The following is a 25,733-nucleotide window of genomic DNA, read 5'->3' on the forward strand; positions in this document are numbered from 1 at the left end:
CAGGGCACTCTTAGCGATTACTTGGCAGTGGGGCTGGCTCCCTTTGTGTGGCAGGAGGCCCCGTCGGAATTGCCCGCGGGAGGCGTGGGGTGGGGCCTGCGGTCTCCTCTCCTGCCAAAGCCGCCTTTCACAGCTCTCCCTTGTAACTGGTCTGACCTAACGGTCAACAAAGTCTCCCCAGGACTTTGTCAAAAGCTGCAAAAACACAGGGGTGGATATTTTGAGTGGACTCTGTCAGTTCTGATAGAAATGTTAGTTAGGTGATTGGATGGATGGATAGATGATAGGTGGGTAGAAGATAGATGGACAGATGATAGAGACAGATAAATAGATATGGTAAATAGATGGTCGGTGATAAATGATTGATAGATGGGTAGATAAATAGATGCGGATGGACAGATGGATGGGCGGTTAGATAGACGATACCTGGTAGACAGGTGGTAGATGATTGATAGATGGGTCGATGATGAATAGATTTGGGTGGATGGATAGGTAGGTACACATGTCTTCTGCCTTCCCAAGTGTCACAGGTGGCATTCTTCCAGGTGTCTTTCTGCAGACCACAGGGCCCAGCTTTCCAGCACATAGCACTCCTCTCCTTGCCATCCACTGCCCAGCCACTCGGCCACTGCCATCTTTTAACTTGTGGCAACAGCAGCCACCTCTGGTTCCAAATGCTGTATTAATGAGGTACAAGTGGCTTACGGAAGACAGAACTTTCTTTCTCCCACACAGAGCAGTCCATCTGTAAACGTGAGCAGCCAAAAACCCAGGCCCTTTCTGTCTTGCTGCTCTGCCATCTTCAAGACTTGGCCTGCACGTCATGGCCCCATCACACACAGAAGGGGGTACACATCCCTTCTCACATCTGATTGGCCAGAATCTAGTCGTTTGGCCACATCCGAATGCAAGGGCGACTGGCAGGTGTAGTCTGTAGCTGGAGAGCTACATGCTGGACCAGGAGAAAATGCAGATTGGGGCCCCACCGGGACTAAAGTTAGTCTTTGCTCTTTAATAGTAACCAGATGCTTCTGAAGTTGAGTTTTAACTTGGAGACTTCTGGTTGAGATGGCTCAGTAAGCTCCCCTGCCGCTATACCCACCCTCTGCTCCACATGCATGGCCGTGATTTGTGAAAACCATAAAAAGAGAAAACCACAGACGCAGAGCTGGACTCCCAATGCGAGAGAAGCACCTGGGTAGGCTCGAAGTGGGACAGAAACACAGAGCTTTGCCGCCACCTCCCTGAGCTCTGGAAGCAGCAGCGCAGCCAGGAGTGTAGCTCCTGCACAGAGCAAAAGGGTTTCCATGGGAGATGGGAACTGAAGCCAGAGACCATGGCAGGACTCCGCTGCTCAGGAAAAGAGACCGAGCGGATGCCCGCCCCTGCCCAAAGCCACAGCTCGCCTGGAGCTGTAAAGTGAGGCGGCAGGGGGACAGAAGCACAACCTCCCATCCAGGAGCCACGCTGAGCTGGCCAGCGACCCAAGAGCCGGCCTTCAGCAGGCCCCAGGACCGCGGGGGGCAGACGTCCTCAACCCTCACGGCGCCTGGTTCTGGACTGGAGGCCCCGAGAGAAAAAAGGGGAACCCAGAAATCCCTTTAACAAGGTAGGCCTCCACGCCCAAAGCTCAACTGTGTACTCAGCGATCCATCCAAACATACAAAACGAGCCCACGTCGTTAGCACTCAGGCTAAGAGCTAGCTAGCCTTTGGGGATACCGGCCGCAAGAGCGCGTGAGGAGAGCGTCGGGTTCAGCCTTGCGCTGGTACCGAGGATGCGGGCATGTTCGCTTGGTGGAAGCGCGTCCGTTTTACACGTGGTCTGCTCACTTGTCGGTCTGTCTGTTGTATTTAAATTCATTTACTAAGAGAGGAGAGGCAGCCAACAGAGCAACGCTTGGAATGTGAAGTCACTGCGGATGGAAAACAAATGCTATGGAACAGTCTAATGGATCTTAAAATAAGAATGTGGGTAAATCTTAAAGACATTAAGCTCAGTGAAAGAAGCCAGGCATGACAGAGTACATATTGTAAGATTCAATTTACATGAAACTCCAGGAAAGTTTGTACCCACTCTATAGTAACAGGAAGCAAGTTGGGGTGGCCTGGGCTCCAGATTTGGGGAGTCGGCAGGGATGGGGTTCAGGAACGCTTGGGGTAGTGGAGGCGTTCGTGCATCTTGCTCGTGGTGGCTCTGTGCACGTATAAATAGCCAAAATCCATAGGAAGGGCACTTAATTGGTGCCTTTTATTGGATGTAAATTTTACCTTACTAAGTTTTTTAAGAGTGTTTAGGGTTTTTTGGTGGTTTTTTGAGGCAGCATGGGACCGGGATTACACCCAGAACTTGTGTGTGGGAAGCCGGCGCTCAGCCGCTGAGCCACGTCAGCTCCCCTGAGTTGGCTTTTTTTTTTTTTTTGCTTGTTGTTTGTTTTTGTTGTTTTTTAGGAGGTCCTGGGGACTGAACCCGGGACCTGCCGTGTGGGAAGCAGGTGCTCAACCACTTGAGCCACATCCATTCCCGCATGTACTTAAAGAGAAAAGTAAAGGAATTCCAAACATTAAAAAGGGGAGGGGAAAAAAACAGCCTTAAAACAGAAGAACAGGTGGATGAAAAGAAATCTTGGAAATGAAAAACAGAGCTGTAGATGGAATAAATTCTAGACTAGACCCAGTTAAAGAGATTGAGAACATACAATCCTATTCAAGGGGATATGCAACAATTAGAAATTTTGCCAAATATTGAGTGGCAAAGGAAGTCTCAAAAGATTTTTAAAATTCAGTGTATACTGTGTCCTGTAATCACAATGCCATTTTGTTAGACATCAACAGCAAAAGGCCTTTTGTAAACTAAAAATGGATATACTCACAATTAACTCATAGACTAAAGTGGAAATTACGAATTCTGGAACTTAGAACAATGAAGGTATTATATACCAAAAATTTGTGGGAAGAATCTCAAGTAGTAAGAATTTAGAGAAAAATACAGAATCTTAAATAAATGTGGGAAAAACAAAAAAAGGAGAGTAAAATAAATGCACTTAAGTGATTGTTTCAAGAAGCTAGAAGAAGAAAAATGATATTAACTGAATGAAAATGTAAAAGAAGAAATGTCAAGTAGAAATAAAATAGAAAACAAAAGTTGGTTCTCTGAAAACCTAATAAAATAAACCTCTAGCAAGACTGAGCAAGAAAAAAATTAATAGAAAACACATGCAGGGAAGCGGACTTGGCCCAGTAGTTAGGACATCTGTCTACCACATGGGAGGTCCGCAGTTCAAACCCCGGGCCTCCTTGACCCGTGTGCAGCTGGTCCACGCGCAGTGCTGATGCCCGCAAGGAGTGCCATGCCACGCAGGGGTGTCCCAGCATAGGGGAGCCCCATGTGCAAGGAGTGTGCCCCGTAAGGAGAGCCGCCCAGCTCAAAAGAAAGTGCAGCCTGCCCAAGAATGGCGCTACCCACATGGAGAGCTGACACAACAAGATGATGAAACAAAAAGAAACACAGATTCCCAAGCCACTGACAACAACAGAAGTGGACAAAGAAGACAACGCAGCAAATAGACACAGAGAACAGACAACCGGGGCGGGGGGGGGGGGGGCAGAGGACTGGGGAGGAAGGGGAGAAAAGTAAAGAAATAAATCTTTAAAAAAAAAAAAAAAGAAAACACATGCAGAAAATTAAGAATGAAAAAGGGGATATCATTACAGCTATAGTTCGGCTTTTTAAATTATGTGAAAATAACATGACTAAGTCAAGGTAGTACATTTAAAAAGTTAAATTTGAAATAGGTAATATTCCCAGAAAAAAAATATAAATTTCTAAAAGTGTCTCAAGGAAAAATAAAAAAATAGGGTAAACCAATAAAAATGAAAGAAACCAATTTTTGAAACTTCACCTACAAGAATATACCAGCCCAAGATGATTACAGAGGAGAGTTACTGAATTCCCAAGTATGAGTATCCCATATAAACCACGTCAGCTAAAAGAGAGCTAGCTACCCATCTCCTCCTCATTTCAACCCAGACAAGAATAAAGCATCAAGAGTAAATTATTGACTGATACCACTTACTAACAAAGATGAAAAAAGTCATCAATAGACTACTAATAAATCAATTTTAGCAGGATACTAAACACACACTCATCATTTCCAAGTAAGATTAATCCTAGGAATTCAAGGATGGCTAACATCAGAATATCTATAAATCTATTAATGCCATCAGTTCTATAATGGATTAAAAGAGAAACACTGAGCATTTCGAAAGATGTAGAAAAAGAGTTTGATAAAACTCAATACTCATTCTTGATTTGGGGGAGAAATATTCTGTTAGAAAATTAGGAATAGAAGGAAACTCTCCATAAGCTAATACTGCCTAAGAACATACATAATATAAAATGTCTATGACAAACATCAGGCGTAACCACAAAATTCCAGAAGCATATCTGCCAAATTCACTGTCTTATATGGTTGAAGATGTGCATTTCCTACAAACCAGTGTTTCCACTTTTAAAAATATATCTAAGAAAAACCTCCTGCTTGTATTCAAGGAGACACAAGCAAGAATGTTGGGTGCAGAATTGTTAGTAATTTAGCAAAAAATCGAGAACATTCTAAAAGCCCATTACCCAGAAAACAGGTTTATGGGTATTTTCAACCAGGGGTACCACACAGCAGTTAAAAGGAATGATCTAAAAAAAATAATACAAATGAGATGACCTAGCCCTATGTGAATCGATGAAAATAGCAATTTTCCCACACTGTGTACATTACAAAAACACAGTGTTCATGCATGTTCACGCATGTTGTGAAAGTAGAAATTCAAGCACGTGTCTGTCTCCAGGGAGGAGACGGAGGGAAGCGGGATCGGGAAAGGATACAAGCTGTATCTGTAACATCTTGTTTCTTGGGAAGATGATTTGTAGCAGGTATTCTGAGATGCTAAGATTTTAAAGCCTGGCTGTGGATACACTGATGCTTGTTATATTATTATTTATTGATTGAAATATCTCCTAGTGCAGGGGAGGGAGCCTTAGAGGAAAACAGAAGAGGGGGGGGGGAAAACCACAAGTTGAGAATTTAGCCCTCCCAAAAAAGCAGCACAATCACGAAGAGAAGGGCATTCAAGTTTGCAGAAACTTCAAAATCGACAAAAACCGCACCGTCCCCTGCGGACTGAACGGCCAGCCCGTCCTGGCCCTCCTCTGCCCTGGGGAGCTCGCCTGGCCTCCCCCCGTCCTCCTCCACGGCTCATCCGGTTCCTCCTTGCCTCCTTCCCCGTCAGTGTCTGCAAGACGACTCGGACATCAAGACCCACAGGCCCTTCTCTGCCGTGATGTCCACCCTCCGTGAATGCAAAGACCACGCCAGCAGGACCTTCACCAGGTGCGTGCTCAGGTTTGGGGCCGTGCCGGAGGGGGCTCTGCCCCTTCCCTGCCTTCTGCTTCTCGGGGCAGAGGCCTCTGCTTCAGAACTGACCACCCCCCCCCCCGACCTCCAGGTTTGGGGTCCAGCCATGTCTCATCTGCATGGGCGATGTCCAGGACCCGGTCGGCTTGCCCTGCGAGCACATCTTCTGCCACAACTGCATCAGGACCTGGCTCGTCCGAGGGCAGAAGAGGTGTCCAGGCTGTGTAACCGCCTTGCCCGAAGGATTCTCTCTCACTGTCTCCCAAAAGCACAGGTAAAAAAACTCTTTCTCTGAAGAAAGCTTCCTCTTTTATTTTTTACTTCTGTCAGATAACCGTATTCAGAAATGTTAACTCTCTATAGATTGTTGGGTATGTCGCTATCTCAATCAAACTGCTTTAAAAATAAAAAACATATATAAACTCGCATAACTTTCTTTTGGTAGAAAACCTGACTTCAGAGAACTGTTATGAGAGACCACCACTCACATACCTTTAGAGACCTCTGATGTCTCAGAAATTATTCTCTCCCAAAGATATACACATACAGATGTGGGAGAAAGAAAAATTACAGGAAAGACACCAGGAAGTCCTAAGTTAAATAAAGCCCAGGAATTCCCCGCTGCTGGCTTTCCCCTGTAAATTCATCCTCTTGATGGCTAGTTGCCCGTCCTGTTCGACGGCCTGAAGGTAAAGGCAGTTCTATCACGGCTCAGTGCCGCGCACAGGTGGTGAAAGCAGCGGCAGCTCCGTGGGCCCCTGCTCCCTAAGGCCTTTTCCCTCCCGCCTGATGCCTCCTAAAAGCAGAGCGCAGGGCAAGCCCTGGGACGGCTTCTCCGAAATACTTTTGGGATATCGACAGTCTTGCCGGTTGGGCCAAATGATCCAGGAAGAGAGGGCTCTAAATACCTACCGTCCTCTGCAGCTTTGAGGACCAGCTGTGAAGAACATCAGGAGCTACTTGCACCCTTTACTTAAAAACAAAATGCCAGGGAGCAGATGTAGCGCAAGTGGTTGAGCACCTGCTTCCCATGTACAAGGTCCTGGGAGCAATCCCTGGTACCTCCTAAAAACAAAACAAAGCAAAGAACCAACTCAGGGGAGCCAGTATAGTTCAGTGGCTGAGTGCCAGCTTCCCGCATACAAGGTCCTGGGTTCAATCTCTGGTCCCGGTATCTCAAAAAAAAAAAAAAAAGGCATCCAATTCCCAAATCATGGAGTGGTTTGGGAGCAAATTCTACAAGCCTCTGACCATATCTTTTACCCGTCCCTAAGGGAAGCCATTGAAAAGCATGCCCGGTTCCGCCAGATGTGTAACAGCTTCTTCGTGGACCTGGTTTCCACCATGTGTTTCAAAGATAATTCTCCACCCGAGAAGAAGGTGGTTGAGGACCTGCTGTCACTACTCTTTGTCCAGAAGAAGCTCTTAAAAGATGCTCCCCAAAGTGAGTTGCTTTTTCCTGATAGATCTACAAATTTAATTCTCCTACATCTCATCCTTTTTGTATCTGATGAGCACTGAGCTACCTTCTCTCTGATTTTAGAATGCAGTGAACACACGAAATCTCTCTCTCCATTTGATGACGTTGTGGATAAGACCCCTGTCATCCGCTCAGTGGTTCTGAAACTGCTTTTGAAATACAGGTAAGAGCATTTTACATTGCGGTATGTTCTAGAAACGAGCCTGGGCTTTTTAATTTCTCATCGTGGCTTTCTCTGCTCCCAAGTTCTTTTTTCATGGCTAGTAGCTGGTTCATGATTTGGGGAAGCGTTTTCCATCAGCGTCCACCTGGGCCACTTATCTGTACTGGTGGCATGTTTTGACATTTTCATACATGTTTAGCAGAGCCACAGCATGGATTTAGCAAAGAAGAAACTATATTACCAGGAGCACTCAGGAGTCAGGGGTTTTTACACCCTCCGGTTTTGTGATTTTCAGATAGTCATTTAGATCTTCCCTCCCCCTCGATTTCCTCGGTGTCTTCTGAGTTTGGTTTCTGCTGTTAAATTTCTCTTATTCTATGACTGAGTAGAGGAGCCCATGTGAGAGGTGCCAAAGCTCAATGATGAAGTTATCTTGTAGGAAATTCTGTAGAAGCTTTTCTGAGTTCATCAGGCCTCTTTCTGAAGAGACTTGTTAGGCTCAGACCGTATTCTGACTTAACAGGGTATACTTTGAGGTGTTGGCAAAATCAAAATAAGAAATAAGAAAAGTTCCTACAGAAACAACTATTTCTAATGTACGTGTGCAGAGGCAGACTCAGAGATTTGATGTGTACATAAAATATCCTTGTCTAGGGACTTTTCAGTTTTTTTTAATGTTTTGAAAACATTTTATTAAGGGGGAAAAAAAACAAGCACTCGATTAGCAACGGTGGCACAATGCACTCCTCCATACCAGCTTTTTTTTTTTTTTTTTAATTGACTTTGTAATAATATTACATTAAAAATATATATGTGAGGTCCCATTCAACCCCACCCCCCCACCCCCCTCTCCCCCCCACCCCCCAACAACACTCGTTCCCATCATCATGACACATCCATTGGATTTGGTAAGTACATCTTTGGGCACCTCTGCACCTCATGGTCAATGGTCCACATCATGGCCCATACTCTCCCCCATTCCATCCAGTGGGCCCTGGGAGGATTTACAATGTCCGGTGATTGCCCCTGCAGCACCATCCAGGGCAACTCCATGTCCCAAAGACGCCTCCACCTCTCATCTCTTCCTGCCTTTCCCCATACCCATCAGCCACCATGTCCACTTTTCCCAATCCAATGCCACCTCTTCTATGTGGACATTGGATTGGTTGTGTCCATTGCACCTCTATGTCAAGAGGAGGCTCAGATTCCACATGGATGCTGGATGCAATCCTCCCACTTTCAGTTGTAATCACTCTAGGCTCCATGGTGTGGTGGTTGTCCTTCTTCAACTCCATCTTAGCTGAGTGTGGTAAGTCCAATAAATCAGATTGTAGGTGCTGGAGTCTGTTGAGGCTCAGGACCTGGCTATCACATCATACCAGCTTTAACCACAAGAGTTCACCAATCATCATCTATACTAGGGACATTTCATTTTGCTTCTTTTTCATCACTTACGAAATAATCTGTTTAAACAAGATTGCTAAAGGATTTTCAAATGAAATCATCTTAAAGTATATTTTATTATAGAATAAGTATTTTACTCTACCTTGGAATGGCTTTTAAGACATAAAAAGAGTCGACTTGAGACATGAAAAGAACCTGTTTAGAGGCTCTATCTAATTTTTATTAATTTTCATAAATGAGTGAACTCATATTTGTTTCTATTTCTTTGCTTAGAGAAATGGAAACGTAGTTGCTGACATACATACATCTTGACATTAAAATATAGATATATTGGCTTGACTAAAGCCAGTACATGTAAGAGTAAACATTTTGTTGAGCTATTTGGAAACTAAAAATTAGAGAACTGGTTTTAAAATAAATATCTTTAGACATAAAGTACGATTTAAAAGTGTACATTATCATTCTCTGGGTTGAGAAATAATTGTTTCTGTCATTGCTTTGCTTTTGCATTAAGAGCACTTTTGTGTATTTTAAGAACCCGTTAGACTGGCCTCAGACCTACCTAGTGGAAATGTAGACGTCAGGTCTTTGGGGGAACCCTTTCGACCAAGTGACCGAGGCTGAGCCTGGAGCTTCACCGTCCCTTGCGGCTCGTGGCCTAGAAGCTGGCCGTTGAGAGCTGTCAGCCTTTCTGGTCGCAGCTAGCTCCGCTGCATGTGGTCTCCATCTGTACTTCCCCTTAAAAATGATGTCGACCCCAGCCAGGAATGGTGCCGTCGGGGTGCTTGCCCCGACCCCCCATAGTGCCGCCAGACTGTTGGTCTGGGGACCTTTGGGGGATCCCTGAGGTCAAAACTGTTTTCAAGATCACAAAGACATTACTTGCCTTTTTTGTCGTGCTGACATTCGCAGTGATGGGTAAAACTGCTGCACCTTAGCCCGAACCAAACCGCCCCACGGTTGTGCTGTCACACCGGCAGGCGTAAGGACCAAAGGCCACTTTCACTCCTGAATGCCCTGGATGATGCTAGGAAAATCATGACTTCTATCAACTCTCGGCTCTTAAAAATGCCACTTTTTAATAGTCTGGGTGTCGAAATGGGAAGTACACATCAAACACTCCCGCTGCATCCTGAAGTACAGTGGCGATGTCAAGGAAACCGCTCATGCAATCTTTCGAGTGACGAGCTGAACTGGCCACTTTTTTTTTTTTTTTTTTTTTAACAGAACATTGTTTTTCCTTGAGACGATGGCTAATAAACTGGTTATTCAGACTTTGGCATTTTCCTAAAAATGAGTAAAGAGAGCCCATGGGGTCAAGGAAAGCAACTAACAGTGTTTCTTGCTAATAATAAAAATTAAGCTTTTAAGGAAAAATTTAAAAGTATATCCACCACTGTGAACTGGTCCAGTTTTCCAGTGTATAAAGGCTTTTTGATGAATTCGGTGATGATATAAACAAATGTAATTTTTAAGTATATTGTAGGAAAAAAAAGTGTCAAACTTTGGAAAATCAGCATTACTCAGTGAACCAATATTTTCCAAATGCCCAATGTCAATGTATGGACAAAAAAGAATCCATTTCAATTGCAAGACGGCCCATTTGGCTCTCAGGCAGCAGGCTGTGGGAAGGGCTCTAGGACACCGTTGGACCCCACATGGCGCCTAACCTTTGGAGATGCTCATTTGTCGAGTTTAGTATCATAGAAGAATACCCAGCATTCTCTGAAAAGACTATTAAAATATCCCTTACTTTTCCAACACCATGACTGTGTGAAGCCAGATTTTCTTCATTTACTTAAATATAATCGTGACTGAGTGGAAGCAGAAGGGAATGTGTGAGTGCAGCTGATGTTTATTAGAGGTGTGCAGAACTGGAAAACAATGCCTCTCTCCTCTCCAGTTCATTTTGGTTTTTGAAATATTTTTTCTATTTAAAAAGTTGGGGTTCTTTTTTTTAAGATTTATTTTTCATTTGTTTCTCTCCCTGTTGTCTGCTCTCTGTGTCCATTCACTGTGTGTTCTTCTGTGTCCACTTGCATTCTTGTCAGCGGCACCAGGAATCTGTGTCTCTTTTTGTTGCATCATCTTGCTGCGTCAGCTCTCTGTGTGTGCGGCGCCACTCTGGGCAGGCTGCGCTCTTTTCGCTTGGGACATCTCTCCTTTCGGGGCGCACTCCTTGTGTGTGGGGCTCCTTACGTGGCACAGCACTCCTTGTGCCTATCAGCACTGCACATGGGCCAGCTCAGCACATGGGTCAGGAGGCCCTAAGTTTGAACCCTGGACCTCCCATGTGGTAGGTGGGCCAAATCTGCTTCCCTTTATTTTTAAATGTAATGGGATTGTTATTTTAAGTAAATTGAGAAATAAATATTTTTGAAATTTCCAAGTTTTAGTTTCAGATACCATAAATATTGGAAGATAAAACCCACATAAACAAAAGCTCTTTGGGGAGTCTCCATAATTTTTAAGACTGTGAAGGAACCCTGAGACAAGGAAGTTTGCAAACAGCTTATCTAAAACGTGGAATTTTATATTCTTTCAATATTGTACTAAAATATTTTCAATAAAGTCATGTTGTAAACTATAGAAAAGATAGGTAGAGACGATAGGGAGAGATGATAGGTAGTTAGGTAGGTAGATAGATGATAGATGATAGAGCTGGAAATAGAGAGCTAGAGAGAGAGACTTTTTTTTTTGTAAGATGACTCTCCAGATCTGAGATAACTAAGTATAACATTTCTCTTTCTACAGCTTCCATGAAGTAAAAGATTATATTCAGTGTTATTTGTCCCTGTTAGAAAAGAAAGCATTCTTAGTTGAGGATAAAACTGAACTGTACATGCTCTTTATCAACTGCCTGGAGGTAAGCTGTCACTTCCATACTTTTTTTTTTTGGCAAACACTCAACCATGTGGCTTATATGATTGAAAAGTGTTTCTGAAAATTTATAGAATTTAATTTTAGTTGGTAAAATTATTAATAACAGGTGCTGTCTTCCATGTGGAAAAAAGAGAAAGGTTCAGAGACCTGTCGTAAATATGGGCATCTATGTGTGTGTACACAACACAGCCTAAATGAATAGGCTTTGTAGGTAGATGACAAAATCAGTGGTTGTCTCCAGATGGTGAGACTGTGTATATTTTTTGTTTTTATTCTCTTCATATTCCAAAATTTTTAGGAATTAGAACATTAAAATTGGAAAAACAAAATTAGAGTATACAAATTTTTTCCCTTGTAGCTTCTCCTTTTCCCCTTTTTCTCGTCCCTAAAATAAGAAGGGATGTCAGTGTTCCATGACTCAAAATATTTAACTCAAACCTGCCACAATACAGATCTATTATTTTATCCTTTCATTTTTCTCCACAGAGTCACACTCTGGCAATTTAGAAGGTTGGGACTTGCATGTTAAAAAAGAATAATACTCTTTTCTTCCTTGCTCTTCTTTCCTCAGGATTCAATACATGAGAAAACTAGCACCTGCTCCAAGAATGATGAGTTGAACTACGTGAGAGAGGAAGGGCATTTTCTCAAGACGTACTGCTCGTCACGACGAGCTGTTGCCAGCGAGGCTTCTGTTGAATATCTCCAGGAGGTGGCTAGGATCCGCCTCTGTCTCGACAGGGCTTCTGATTTCCTCTTTGAACTCGACTCTTCAGGCAAGTCTTCAAGTACCTTTCTCTGCCTTGGGCTTAGAGACCCCATAATTTAGAAACTCAAGGGTCATAGGAAATTGATTTTTAGAATAATACCAGTCCTTGCTAGTCGCTTTTCTTCGGGGTTTGTTTTGGACTGTGAATTCCCAATGAGCAGACCCCGTGCTCTTGTACTTGCTTGGTGCCTACCGAGTTGACTAATAAATATTCTTACCCCTCACTCACTCACTCTGTCGTTGAACTCTCCAGAGCTGGCCAAGGAGAAGCAATGCTATCTGCAGCAAGTTGAGAGCTTCTGTACCCAAACCAAGAATGACTGGTACCTTGTGTACTTGGTGAGGAAGCTCACCAGCCAACACGGGATGGAATTTGTGCAGAGCCTCTCCAAACAGGGCCATCCATGCCAGTGGGTTTTTCCAAAGGAAGTCATCGCACAGCAGGTGAGAAACATACTCCCTGGCAGCCTGGAAATACTATCCTCTTCCTGCAGTGCAGCTGCAGGCTGGGAGCTGGTGCTGTGGTTAAGGCAGCACACACCCACTGCTCTGGTCCTTTGCCTCTGAGCCTCAGTTAACTTGACCCAGCTTGTGGTCATGTTCAGATTGTCCATGGTAGGAAATAAAAACGTGTGCACCTGTGTGTGTATGCATGTGCAGTGCATGTGCATGTGAATATGTGTGGATACGTTGTATTTGTGTACATTCGTGTATGTGAATACATGTGCACGTATATGTGTCTATGTATTTGCATGTATGTGTTTCTGACGTTGTCATCTACCTGCCAAGTTTATTTAGGTATCACTTCTGATTGAGTTCAACATAGGGAAAGTAAAAGAATGTTTTTTGGAGCCTTTGCTGTCAACAAATTAAAAGTGATTCAGGTTGCAGCATGTGTTCCTTTTGTCTTCATCACGCTAAGACAGGGAAGAATGAGAACTAAGAATAAAAGAATTGCAGTAAGTTTGGCTTCAGGGCCTCCAGGTGGTCCTTTCCTAGTACTTAGAAATTGACAGATTCTTACTCTCCTGGGGTTACTGGCACTAAAACTGGCCTTTCTTTTTATTACCAATCAGGATTCAGCATTGATACATTTCAAGTCACCTGGTCTTTGGTGCTTGCTTTCAGGAGAGAACGCAGCTGCAGAAAGCCGGGTTTTTCACCCGTGTATCCCTCTTCATCTTGTCGAGGAGGAAGCTCTTCAAAGATAGCTCTTGACTGTTAGGCCTTGGACTGTAACAGGGAATCCCAGTTCAGCCTCTCAGGGTTCCCTGGCTCCTTTACTAATCAGTCCCCTCGCCCTCCCCACCCAGATTAAGCCCCTTTATTACCGTTCTGTTGCAGGAAGACCATCCAGGCCAGATGGACCGATACCTGGTGTACGGTGCTGACTACAAGGCCCTTCGCGATGCCGTGGGCCAAGCCGTCCTCGAGGGCAAGCCCGTGACTCTTGCGAATGCTCTGAAGGTAGGACGGTTCAAGGACGACCCACGGTGCCTCTTGGTACAGAATGGCCCACTCGGAGCCTGCATCTTTCCTTGTTTCTGTCAAATGATACGGTGGTGATGGACTACTGGAGAGAGCAGCATGCTGCACCAGGGTCAGACACCCCTGACTTCTGCAGCTGCGCCCAAGCAGCGGGCAGGGACTAGCGGCTGAAACAGGCTAGCAATGACAACAAATTGTGCTAACAGATTTATTATCTTTTGCTGACCTGCCAAGGCCATCAAGAGTTCCTTTTTTTTTTTTTTAAGATTTATTTTTTATTTATTTATTCCCCGCCCCCCCTTGCTGCTTGCTTGCGTTCTGCTCAGTGTCCACTTGCTGCATGTTCTTCTGTGTCTGCATGGCTCCCTTTGTTGCGTCATCTTGCTGCACCAGCTCTCCATGGACGTGCGGGCTGTCAGCTCTCCACCAGCACGGGCCAGCTTCCTTCACAAGGAGGCTCTGGGACGCAAACCCAGGACCTCCCGTATGGTAGGCGGGAGCCCAGTCGATGGGGCCACATCCGCGTCCCAGGAGTTCCTTTTTGATTTGTATATGTCCATTACTTGAGACCCTACAGAAAAATCACTTCCTCCAAAATGACTCCAACATGAGATATGTTGGCACAACCAGCAAATTTCATATCTACATATATTCATAATTCATAATATCTACATATATTCATAATACTTGTACTCGTGTGCGTTTATTTTAATAATCTTTTAATTGATCGGGTGTGGCTTCCTTTTGTGTCCCTGGCATCGTACCAAGAAGAGAGGACAGGAAATCCTCTCTCTGCTCAGGAGAAGTTTATGACAAGCGATGAGTCAGAAAGAGAACGGCTGGTGATTTCTGTTCCTTGCTTTAAGCCGTCTGCTAACGACGCATCCAGTTAATGAACATGAGAATGTTCCCTGAACCCTGTAGTCCAGGAGGGCCGCGTGGTCCACCAGAAGGTGCTCCTTGGCGTGCAGGGCCTTGGGAAAGGCTTTGACCTCAGCCGCGTTGCCTTTCACCTCGAGATCCCGGTGAACTCTGACCCCTGTAGGGCAGAGTGACTGTTTAAATCCTCCCTCTTTGTTTCGCCAGGCCTGCCAGAGCCCCGGCCCGCAGCAGGCAGTCCACTTGCTGTTGGCGCTCTTCCGAGAAGTCGCTGCTCTGTACGGGTCCCGTAACGCCAGCCTGCATCCCAAGCCAGAGGTGAGAGCCACCATTCAGCGCTCGCATCCCCCGCCTCGCTGTGGGGAGGGACGTATAGGGTAGAGGTGGAAGCCACAGATACGGACTGTGGTCATGATGCTGGATCCGGAACGGGGGTGCCCAGCTGCGTTATACGGAGGAAGCATTTTCCGCTTAGCCCGAGGCTTTTAGAATTACATGTAAAGCTAAAGTCAAGACTGTATGAAAATGTTCACCAAAACAGAGTGTCAAAATTAGACGTTAGGTATGTGGTTGCTGTGTTTGCATATGAAAATTCTCTGGGTGATCATTTAATCATATTTACCTTGGAATTTAATGTGTACTTGGTATCAAAACATATGCCTATGAGCAAACCTTTGAATTTAAGTAATGTTCTTCTTTGACATACTTTAATGTTTGAACCCTTTATTTCCCGTCAGCAATGTGAGGCTGTGAACCAGTTCCTCCAAGAAACCGAAGTCCTTTCTTCCAATGAGATGAAGTTTTTTGCCACCTCCCTGGTGGACAATTCTCTGCCGTTGCTGACCATGGACCCCAGTGGCAGTGCCCTCGAAGGACAGGTGGCAGAGGTGGCCGTTCATGCTGCAGCCGTCTTTCTGTGTGGACAAAGCCATGTCTTGGGACCTCTAAGGAACTTGGCCTTCTACCCAGCCACCATGGCGGTAAGAAGGGCACGGGATGCGTCAGCTCTTGCTGGCAACACTTCAACGGTTTGTCCCTGCAGAGCCCGAGTCACTCCTTGGCCTCTTCACCTCCCAGATTCTCTTTCTGCCTCTTTTGTCCCATTGGATTCTTTAGACCACAACGATGGTGAAAATCTTGCCTCGCCGTTGTCATACCATAGGTAGCTTTTGAGGTCAAGGGGAGAGACGGTCAGAAGCGCATTAACTTACTCTAGGCCTCTGGCTGCACCTCGGCCAACCGTACACTCACTTACCCAGATCATCTCTGCTTTGTTTCTAGAATGCTTTTCTTCCATCAATGCCAGAAGACTTGCTGGCTCAAGCTAGGAATTGGGGAGGTCTGGAAGGCGTCCGCTGGTACAGTAAGTATTGGTGTCTGTGATGGAATCACAGCCCTGCCAGCTTTGGAGAACATTATAATACAACGCCAGGCCTGGCTTCGGCGTGGGGCCCGCAAGCCTGGGGATCCTTGTACCCTTGGCTCCTCTGCAAAATAGGAGTAACTCCGGGGAGCTGGCACTCTGCTGGCCGTGGAGATGGTCCAATGCACTTCTTCTTGCAGTCAAAGGGCAAGAACCCTCTAGGACCTTCCCTGGAATATACCACTTGATGGGAGGGGAGAACCACGTCAGAGGCCCATTCAAGGGCCAGCTCACAGGAGAACAACGTTCTTGACCCAAGGATAGCTCTTTGGAAGTACAGACCCTGGAGACAGTAATACAACCCATGACTTGCTCGAAGTGTTGATGCTACCTTGAGTAAACCTTTGTAAATCAGTTTTAAAAGTTGTTTAAAAGATGTGCTCATGGCAAGGAAAAACAAAATTAAGGAGAACAGGAGGGTATCACATACTAGCCACTTGCCTCGCCAAAAACAGCCCCTCAGAAGAGCGTGTAATTTGATTGCTCTGTGCTTTGTACGTTTAAACTGCGGAGATGGTGTTTACCAACAGCAGCGTACATTTATTGAATTCTTAATATGTGTCAAATGACTAAATTAACAAGGGAGTTTGGCTTGTAGTACCATGCTCAGGCCATCTGCCGCATGCGACGTTGTAGTTAGGGCCAGGGAGGAAGGGGCTGGCTTTCCATTTTAGACGCAGACATCGCATGAAGCTGACCAGCTCGTCTCTTGTTCTTCTCACAGCCTGTCCCAATGGCCATCCCTGCTCTGTGGGAGAGGTGAGTCTTGGTATTTGGGGTATGGTCTGGGGGCCTCAAGACATGGGTGCATGCCAGCCCAGGGAGTCTCGGCATCAGCTCTGGGACCTTTCAGACCTGATAACTCTGCTGTGACGCTGTCCTCATGGTAGGATGTTTAGCAGCAGCCCCCACCTCAACTCACCCGATGCCACAGTACTCACCCACCGCACCCCCTGGCTGAGAACCCCTAGCCAGCCTTTCTAGCCACTCCCAATGGGATCCGTGGTGCACATCTCTATAGAATGCCAGTGGGATCCGTGGCACACGTCTCTATAGAATGCCAGTGGGATCCATGGCGTGCATCTCTATAGAAGGCCAGTGGGATCCGTGGCACACGTCTCTATAGAATGCCAGTGGGATCCGTGGCACACGTCTCTATAGAATGCCAGTGGGATCCATGGTGCACGTCTCTGTAGAACACAAATGGGATCCGTGGCGCATGTTTCTAAAATGCCAGTGGGATCCATGGCACACGTCTCTAGAATGCCAGTGGGATCCGTGGCACACGCCTCTATAGAATGCCAGTGGGATCCGTGGCACACGTCTCTATAGAATGCCAGTGGGATCCATGGCGCATGTCTCTGTAGAACACAAATGGGATCCATGGCGCACGTCTATGTAGAATGCAAATGGGATCCGTTGCGTATTCTTTTCAAAATGGCAAAGCCGTGGACTAAGCCACTGGCATTACTCGCCCAGAGAGGAGTGGTCAAGATGCCAAACAGGAAGAAGAGACTCGTAGCTCGTTACCCGCATGGGGGAAGGAACCGTGTCGCAGTCATGTGGTGGTCCAAGCCCCTTCAGCTCGGCAACGGGCAGCTGAACTGAGCTGAAGCATGTTATTTGATGAAGTGAAGGAAAAAAACTGATAGATACACTTCATTTTTATGAACTTCATGAAAAGAGATTGAAATTGGCCCTTTCCAAGTCCGCTCCCAGCAGTGCAGGTCCCCAGCCTGGTCACTTGCGAGCTACGATTCTTAGTACACAGGAGCTCACGATCTGGTTTTGGAAAACGAGCAGTGTGGAACCGTATGGAAGCAGGAAGCCATACGGTTGGATTTTTTTGTTAATCAAAAAGTCCAAGTGAAGGTACGCCTCATAGGACACACCTGCCCTCCTGTCCTGAGGGTGTACTTTTGCTTTACATTAAATTATCTTCCTACTAAAAAAAAAGTCCCCATGGAGTTAAGGGACTGCGACGGGAAGCTAATGTGGTGTCCCCGGGGTCGTGTCACGGAGCTCTGGTCCCTAGCATGGTAGATGCGGGAAAGGAAAAAAGTGGTGCGTATGAGGAAAGAAGGTTGAATTTTACGTGTTTGTCCAGAAAGTGTCAATCTATTGATAATAAAACTTAAATTTATTATGCTTAAAAAAAAGTTCAGTTTTGCTCAGGCAGAACATAATCTGCATAGAGAGCCTGCGCCTTCCCTGGAGCGCCTCCAGCCTCTCCTGAAATCCACGCAAACCAGAACGAGCACCCCTGGGCGCCCTCACTGCCCCTGTGGCGGGTGTCCGTGTGCAGGGTGGTGTTTGTGCATAAACCGTACGTCTGTGCTTCCCCTAGTGTGGCATGCCCATGGAGCAGAGCTACTGTGTGGACTGCGGGGCGCTCATTGGCGGCCTCAACCACAAAGCCCGGGCCAACTTCCACGTGATCACGTACGTAGGGCGGGGCCCCCTTCCCCAGGAGCCCCAGCTCAGTCCCGGGGCGGTGGGCGTTCCCGCTGATCAACCAGTGCTAACCAGGACGGCCTAGGCCAGGGGCCGGGGGTCTGCGTCACCTTCAGAACCAGCGCCCAGTCCCTGAGCTCACACGGCGGCGAGGGCTCGGTCCATTGGTGGCTGACTTTGGTTCTTTTTTTTTTTTTAAGATTTATTTTTTATTTATTTCTCTCCCCTATCCCTCCTCCCCCTTGTTTGCTCTCTGTGTCCATTCGCTGTGTTCTCCTGCGTCCTCTCACATTCCGGTCAGCGGCATTGGGAATCTGTGTCTCTTTGTTGCGTCATCTCGCTGCGTCAGCCCTTCGTGTGTGCGGTGCCACTCTTGGGCAGGCTGCACTTTTCCGTGCAGGCGGCTCTCCTTATGGGGTGCACTCCTTGTGCGTGGGGCTCCCCTACGCAGGGGGCACCCCTGCGTGACATGGCACTCCTTGCGCGCATCAGCACTGCATGTGGGCCAGCTCCACGCGGGTCAGGAGGCCCTGGGTTTGAACCCTGGACCTCCTATATGGTAGGCAGATGCTCTGTCCATAGAGCCAAGTCCACTTCCCACTGACTTTGGCCCTTAAACCATAGCAGACCACATGTGAACACTTCCATGTCAGCCACCTGGCCTTGAGCCTGCCCCTGTGGACCGAAACAGGTGACCTAATCCTGGGGAATATTTAAATCGGAAACACCAAAGGCTGGGCCTTCATCTCTCTGAGCAGATGCCCTCACACTTGTAAACTGCCTGGGCTGTTAGCCTTTGGGGGAAATGATTGGGACGTAATCAGTGTCAGCAAGACTCGGGCTCCTGATGGCCCGCTGGCCCACAGGCGGTGCATGGCCACGGAGCACGTGTGCGGCAGGAGGTGGCATGCGGCCAGGGTCCTCATGCAGCCTCGACATTCTGGCACAGCCGTGGGTTCAAGTGGTCTACCTGGTTTTCTCCATCAGAGTGTCCTGGAAGCTCTGGTATTTTTGCCCCTACGTATTTTGCAAAATATATAGTTTTACAAAAACTACGTTTCGTAGCTTATATGATAAATATGAAATACCGTACAAGAGTTGCCGTTTGGATGTGATACAAAATCCTTTGCCAGACCTTGGATCCCAGGTTTGATTTGGGAAGATGAGGACAGTGTGGCACGTTGATGTCCACTGTCCCAAACTCCAGTGTCATTGGCCTGCTGGCTCCCCTCCCCGCGATGATTTCCAGGACCCCTGTGGCCCCCGCCCCGGGGCAAGCCTCATCAGTCAGCCACGTTCCGTGGCGAATGCCGTGGGCTTTTGGTCAGCCGGTGGGGGGTGTGAGTTGACAGAGCACAAGACTCAGGAAAGCGGCCTGAACGCGGCGGACTCAGAAGCCCTTTTAACATTGTTGTCTTCAAAACCGTGCACCTCATCTCCACGTCCTAGGGACATCGGTGCGCCTGGAGAGCCGGGGTGAAGTCTCCTCCCCGTTTCCCCTCGTCCCTTCCAGGGTCAACGCAGACAGGACTCAGACGGGCCACGTGCTGGGCAGCCCTCCTGCCAGAGGCACGCCCATGGTGTCGGACCGCGAGCTCTCCCCCGTCGTGTTCATTCTCATCCGGATGCTCACCCACCTGGCGATGCTCTTGGGAGCTTCCCACAGTCCCCAGGTATGCCACGGCACCGCCACCCCGTGTGTATATTCACTGTGGCAGTGCTACCTGCCTTGGTCTTTTCACAGTGAGCCCTTTGCCTGAAAAGACCTGGCCACCTCCTTGGGAATAAATCATTTTTACCTAATCCACAAAGTCATAGGGAAGGAGCGCATCCTAACCGTCCCCACTGCGGTTTAGAATGGCACAGGCGAACTCACGAGATGATGTGAGGTCCGTTTTAAATGACCAGGTGTGCCCCAGGCCCGCACCTGGGAGTGGACAGGCTAAGGTAACCCTGATTTTACCGCATCTTCCTGGGAGCTCCAGGGAACGAAGGAAGAGCGCGCCGCATTTGCTGCACGTGAAGTCCAACCAGGATAGCAAGAAATTTGAAAACCCTTGCTTTCGACGCGGTCCTACAGAAGCCGGTTGTTTTCCAGCGGCCGTTGTTTGCGCCCCTCTTCTGCCTTCTTTCAGCCTCTGGTGTTTGAACCCCTTTGATCCCTCCCTCCCCTTCATTTTAGAAACCTGATTGGGGCTGGTTTTTAGCCCTGGCCCCGTGCCCTCGGCTAACTTGCCGTCTCGCCCGCCAGCGAGTTGGTTGTTCACGTTGGCTCCTTGTTCCCGGCAGGCTCTGAAAAATATCATTAAACCTGCCGTGCGGGACCCCAGAGGGTTCCTCCAGCAGCACCTCCAGAGAGACCTGGAGCAGCTGACGAAGACGCTGGGAAAGAGCGCCGACGAGACCTGCAGCGCGGTGCACCTCGTCCTGTGCAGCCTGCTCAAGGACCAGCGGGCTCGCCCGGGTGAGGCACTGGGACGGAGGCCGCCGGGCAGCGGTGACAGACACCAGGCCTGCTGCCACGGCCCCAGGCAGCAGTGCGGCGGGAGCGTGGAGGGGTGGACACCGGAAGAGCGGCCCTGGCTGGGGCACGGACGGACCTGCCCCGTCCTCTCCACTTAGCCGCCTGCCCGGCCGCGTCCTGCAGCGCTCAGGAACCCCAGCTCACAGGCGTTGGTTGGAGGGGGCACGGGGTGGCACTTTTCAGTTTCCAGCGTCAGCCCTATGGGTCATCCGCTTAGCACAGGGGGAGGGTGTATTGTCCGAAACAGGCGTTGTGTGACAGTCGATCACCGCCAACGAGACGAGTGTACCATCATCACTTGGGAATTCTTTCTTTTTGTACATCCTTCCTGCATTTTGGCATAGCACCTGCTTTTCCTAAAAGTATTGTAGATGGACCAAATATGTTCAGATAGTCATAATTGCTTACGAGAATGACGCAGTCTGCAAAATATTATGTTCGCTGAGCTGATTTTTCAATTTTAAAATTTTAGATCCACACAGAAAGAAAAGGTCTGCAGGGCAACTTAGTAAAAGGGTTGTCTCTGCATGGTGGAGTTAAGAGTGAGTTTAGGGGAGCAGATGTGGCTCAAGTGGCTGAGTGCCTGCTTCCTACATAGGAGGTCTTGGGTTCAGTTCCCAGTATCTCCCAGTAACAGGCATTAAGCAAACAGACAAAAAACCCAGCTCAGAGGAGCCAGTGTGGCTCAGTGGCTGAGTGCTGGCTTCCCACATGAGGGCCCAGGTTCAGTCCCCAGCCCTGGTACCTCAAAAAAAAAAAAAAAAGGAAAGACATTTATTTCTCCCAAGTCAAACAGTGCCCCGTGCTTTCCTTTGGCCCCTCCCATCTTCCATCCCTGATTAATCCCGGGTTTAATTCCAAATATTCAGATACGGTAGAAAACATGAAATACTAAAAAAGGGTGTTTTTATTTTATTTTTGCTAATTGGCAAATTTTAAGAGTAACGCTGTGGTGACAATGTTATTTATCTATCTATCTTCTTATTTTTTTATTTATAAGGAAGTACTAGGGATTGAACCCAGGACCTCATACATGGGAAGCAGGAGCTCAACCACTTGAGCTACGTCTGCTCCCTAATGAAAGTTGGTCTTTTTTGTTGGTCGGTTTTGTTTTGTTTTTAGGAGGTACCAGGGATCAAACCCAGGACCTCATACGTGGGAAGCAGGCGCTCAATTATTTGAGCTACATTTGCTCCCTGACGATGTCTATATTAATACTAAAAATAGCAATAAAAAGTCTTGACACACAACAAGAAAATCCATTCCCTCTTCAGGTGCTTCTTTGCCAAAAATCCACCCAAAACGTCCTTTCCGGTTACCAAAATCTGATCTCACTTTAGGTCACTCATTCAGGTGAGGTTTGAACTGGACGAGCTCGTCCAGTGCCTTGCTGACAATATGACCCGATCTCGCAGGGTGCTGGCAGTGTCCACAGCCCTGCACCCCACGGGAAACCCCGGAGCTGCCCCCGTGCCTGCAGGCCCCCGCCCTGGTCACCAGCAGGCCCCGGGCTTGTCCTTTCCACTGTCCTTTCAGTAGTTTTGTTCAGGATGGCTTTGGGGGTCCAACGAGGTGGGTGAAGGGAATTTTAGAAATGGGAGTACCTTGTCAGGGATCATTTGGTTGGTGGAAGCAGCAGGAATCCTTGAAAAATACTTAGGTTAATTTAGGAAAGTAACACACACACATACATACAGAAAAGAGCATTATTCATGATTTCAGTTGAACATGTATTTGGTGCTTACGACGTGTAAACTGCTGAGATTTTTTTGTACCTTGGATAACCCACTTTATTTTGTTTTGGTAGGGAGTTTTGATGCAAATTTGTCAACCAAAGAGAAGAGAAACAACTGGGAAAAAGTTGTCGAGACTCTTGTTTTATCTGAGCTCCAGGTGAGCGACGGCAGCCACTTTGCCGGGAAAATGGGGGCAGGGGGCAGTTGTACTGCTAGGCGGTTACCGGGGAGGTGCTGGCTTGGCCGAGGGCTGAGCCTTTGATTTAGGGTCCCCAGCCGGGTCACTCCATCCTCCTCTTGTGCCCAAGTCACCTTCCCCCCACGGCTGGCAGCCAGCTGGTTCGAGGAATCACCCCAGGCAGCTGTTGCCCTCACATAAAAGTGGGAGGTGGAGAAAGGGGCTATCCCGTGGCAGCCACGAGAAACGTAGCAAACTACAGGTGAATCATTCCTTTATTAGATAAGGATATTCCTGAATAAGAAATAGAAGCCAGTAAGTAAAGAATGGGAATAAAATACAGGTCTCTGAGTCTCATTCTGTTTGAGGAGACATAGGCTGGCAAACAAGGAACATTTAAATGACAATAAAAGATGACAAGAGTGGACACTTGACCAGGTGCTACAGTGAGTGGGCCTCCCTCCCTGATAAGCCCACTGGTGGTCAGTGGATGTCCCAGTCGGTTTCCAGAAGACTCTCACCTCCAGAACTCCCTGTCGTTTCCTTCACGCAGCATCTCGATAAGACTCTCCTCACCGTGAATGTGCTCATCAGCCAGGATGAGCGTATCAGCTCCAACCCTGTGGCCAAAATCATCTTCGGGGACCCGGGGACCTTCCTGTCCCGTCTGCCCCGGGAGAGTGTCGTTCATTGCTCCAAGATTTGGAGCTGCCGGAAGAGGATCACAGTCGAGTACCTCCAGCATGTAGTAGAGCAGAAAAATGGCAAAGAAACCGTGCCAGTCCTCTGGCATTTCCTCCAGAAGGTGCGTCCAGTGCTCTGTGAGGGCCTAAGGAAGGTCCAGTGCTCTGTGAGGGCCTAAGGAAGGTCCAGTGCTCTGTGAGGACCTAAGGAGGGTCCAGTACTCTGTGAGGGCCTCAGGTGGGTCCAGTGCTCTGAGAGGGCCTCAGGTGGGTCCAGTGCTCTGAGAGGGCCTCAGGTGGGTCCAGTGCTCTGAGAGGGCCTCAGGTGGGTCCAGTGCTCTGAGAGGGCCTCAGGTGGGTCCAGTGCTCTGAGAGGGCCTCAGGTGAGTCCAGTGCTCTGAGACAGCCTCCCTTTTCTCCAGGCGCTTGTCCCCAGCAAAGACGTGAAGGCCCCAGATACTTATTTAGTGTAATCCTTCCTCAGATACTTTGATTTTGCCCCAGGTATCTGTGGCAGATGACTCTGGTATAGACCAGAGATCTTCGTACCCGTCAGACTGTACAAACAGTCAAAGCCAAAGTCACGGATGGACTATGCTCAGCATTGGCCGTCACCTCTGGGGGACCCTTCAGGGCCAGAGAGTGCCTCCCGACCACTCAGCAAGGCAGAAGGGAAACTTGCCCTACCGTGTTCATTCATCTTACATTCCCCAGTGCCTGGAAGCACTGGTCAGCAATGAGCTTCTGTATGACAAAAAATATTTAGTCCGGAATGCATGGCCAAAGTAGCTCAAATGATAGACCCAAAAAATCTCTCCCCTGTTCCCAGAACCATCTGGGCTTGATGCTTGGAACGAATGAATGTGTGTTGGCAGGTTCAGTTTGGGGGTGGAAAGTAGTAAAATGTATCGGCATATCTGTTAGAACTAGAAATACTCACTGCTTCTAACTTGAATCCATTTGGACTTTTATTTTCTGCCGTTATTCTCTAATCCTTTCCCTCCAGGGACCAGTAAGTGTAGTCAAGCAAGAAGTAATGTGATTCTGAAATTTCTGCTGGTCAGTTAAAGAAAATGATTTAATTCTAGAAGGGGCCTCATAGTAATAATGTGATTTTCTCACTACTCTGCCCGATTTCACTGAATTGAAGATACTTACATCTTATACGTCTTCAAAGCAACATCCAGGAGTAATGCCAGCCGTCACTGTCTTTATGCTCGGTCTTTATGCTTTCAGCAGCTTCTCTCCATTCCCAGCCAGTAACCTGGGCCCAAGAAGCTGATTTTTTTCCCATCAGCTTTTGGCCAACACATTTGGTGTGTGAGCTCCGGGAGGGAGGGGAGTCTGACAGTCAGGCAGTAGCTATTTGCCGAAAGAAGGGGAAGGCCTTGCTCCCATTTTCCGGCTCTGCACTTTGTCGTCCCATTAAATGGCACATTGACCAGATTAAACCACGAGTCCTGCGCCAGCCTCAAAGCCCGTCTCCCCTGTAACATTTCCTAGGAAATTAAAAAGTGGCGCCGGGTGTTCTTCCTTCTCCAGGAAGCAGAACTGCGACTGGTGAAGTTCCTGCCTGAGATTTTGGCTCTGCAAAGGACGCTAGTGAAACGATTCCAGAATGTTTTGGAAGTTGAATTCAGCTCCATCCAAGGCTTTATTAACAGCCACAATTCAGGTACGACTTCACTCCACCAAGAGACCAGGACTAGCCCTGACGGGTGGCTCCAAAGGGTCGCAGGAGTGGGGAGGCAGCAGGCCAAGGCTAACGGGCGCTCTAGAGCTGTGCAGAGAGCCCAGGCTTTTGCAGAGGCTTTCGCGGCAGCTGAAAAGCAGCTCCCTCCTTCCAGCCCCGACTCAGCCTGAGTGCTAACCCGCACCTGGAAGGCGCCGGAGGACGCAGGAAGCGCCAGGAGCGGGCAGGGAAGCAGGTTTGCAGGGGTGTCTCCACGGGGTGCTCACAGAGGGGTTGTTTGACAGATGGGCTGAGGCAGCTGTTTCACAACAGAATCAAGGTCTTTCTGTCGACGTGGAACAGGCTGAGGAGATCGCTGGAGACCAATGGCAAGTGTCGCGCTTCCCCTTGACCGCGTAACACTCCAGGCGCTCGTTCTGGAAGTTCTTTTCTGCGGCCGATGACCTCATAGCTACATGAATGTTCATGCAGGATCTAGGAATCTTTTGATGAGGGTATCCGGGAAAGTGAAATAACTTAGAAAAAGTAAACCCTCAGTCCTCTCGAATGTACACACATGGGCCCTA

General features: G+C 47.8%; 1 protein-coding gene across 3 annotated transcripts in view; it reads left to right on the plus strand.

The window, feature by feature from the left end:
• RNF213 (ring finger protein 213) overlaps positions 1-25,733 on the plus strand; it is a 130,144-nt gene that overhangs the window by 97,805 nt on the left and 6,606 nt on the right. For all 3 annotated transcript variants that reach the window (XM_058284850.1, XM_071210838.1, XM_058284849.2), the window contains exons 43-61: positions 5,286-5,386; positions 5,502-5,684; positions 6,685-6,854; positions 6,954-7,053; positions 11,212-11,323; positions 11,912-12,116; positions 12,363-12,553; positions 13,454-13,576; positions 14,684-14,794; positions 15,214-15,456; positions 15,758-15,839; positions 16,624-16,658; positions 18,247-18,341; positions 19,867-20,026; positions 20,643-20,817; positions 22,685-22,770; positions 23,345-23,596; positions 25,017-25,149; positions 25,452-25,535. In XM_058284850.1, the coding sequence (XP_058140833.1) occupies positions 5,286-5,386; positions 5,502-5,684; positions 6,685-6,854; positions 6,954-7,053; positions 11,212-11,323; positions 11,912-12,116; positions 12,363-12,553; positions 13,454-13,576; positions 14,684-14,794; positions 15,214-15,456; positions 15,758-15,839; positions 16,624-16,658; positions 18,247-18,341; positions 19,867-20,026; positions 20,643-20,817; positions 22,685-22,770; positions 23,345-23,596; positions 25,017-25,149; positions 25,452-25,535 (2,641 nt within the window). The remainder of the gene's footprint in view (positions 1-5,285; positions 5,387-5,501; positions 5,685-6,684; positions 6,855-6,953; positions 7,054-11,211; positions 11,324-11,911; positions 12,117-12,362; positions 12,554-13,453; positions 13,577-14,683; positions 14,795-15,213; positions 15,457-15,757; positions 15,840-16,623; positions 16,659-18,246; positions 18,342-19,866; positions 20,027-20,642; positions 20,818-22,684; positions 22,771-23,344; positions 23,597-25,016; positions 25,150-25,451; positions 25,536-25,733) is intronic.

The sequence above is a fragment of the Dasypus novemcinctus genome, chromosome 21 (assembly GCF_030445035.2).
Source record: "Dasypus novemcinctus isolate mDasNov1 chromosome 21, mDasNov1.1.hap2, whole genome shotgun sequence".
Taxonomy (NCBI): Eukaryota; Metazoa; Chordata; class Mammalia; order Cingulata; family Dasypodidae; genus Dasypus; species Dasypus novemcinctus.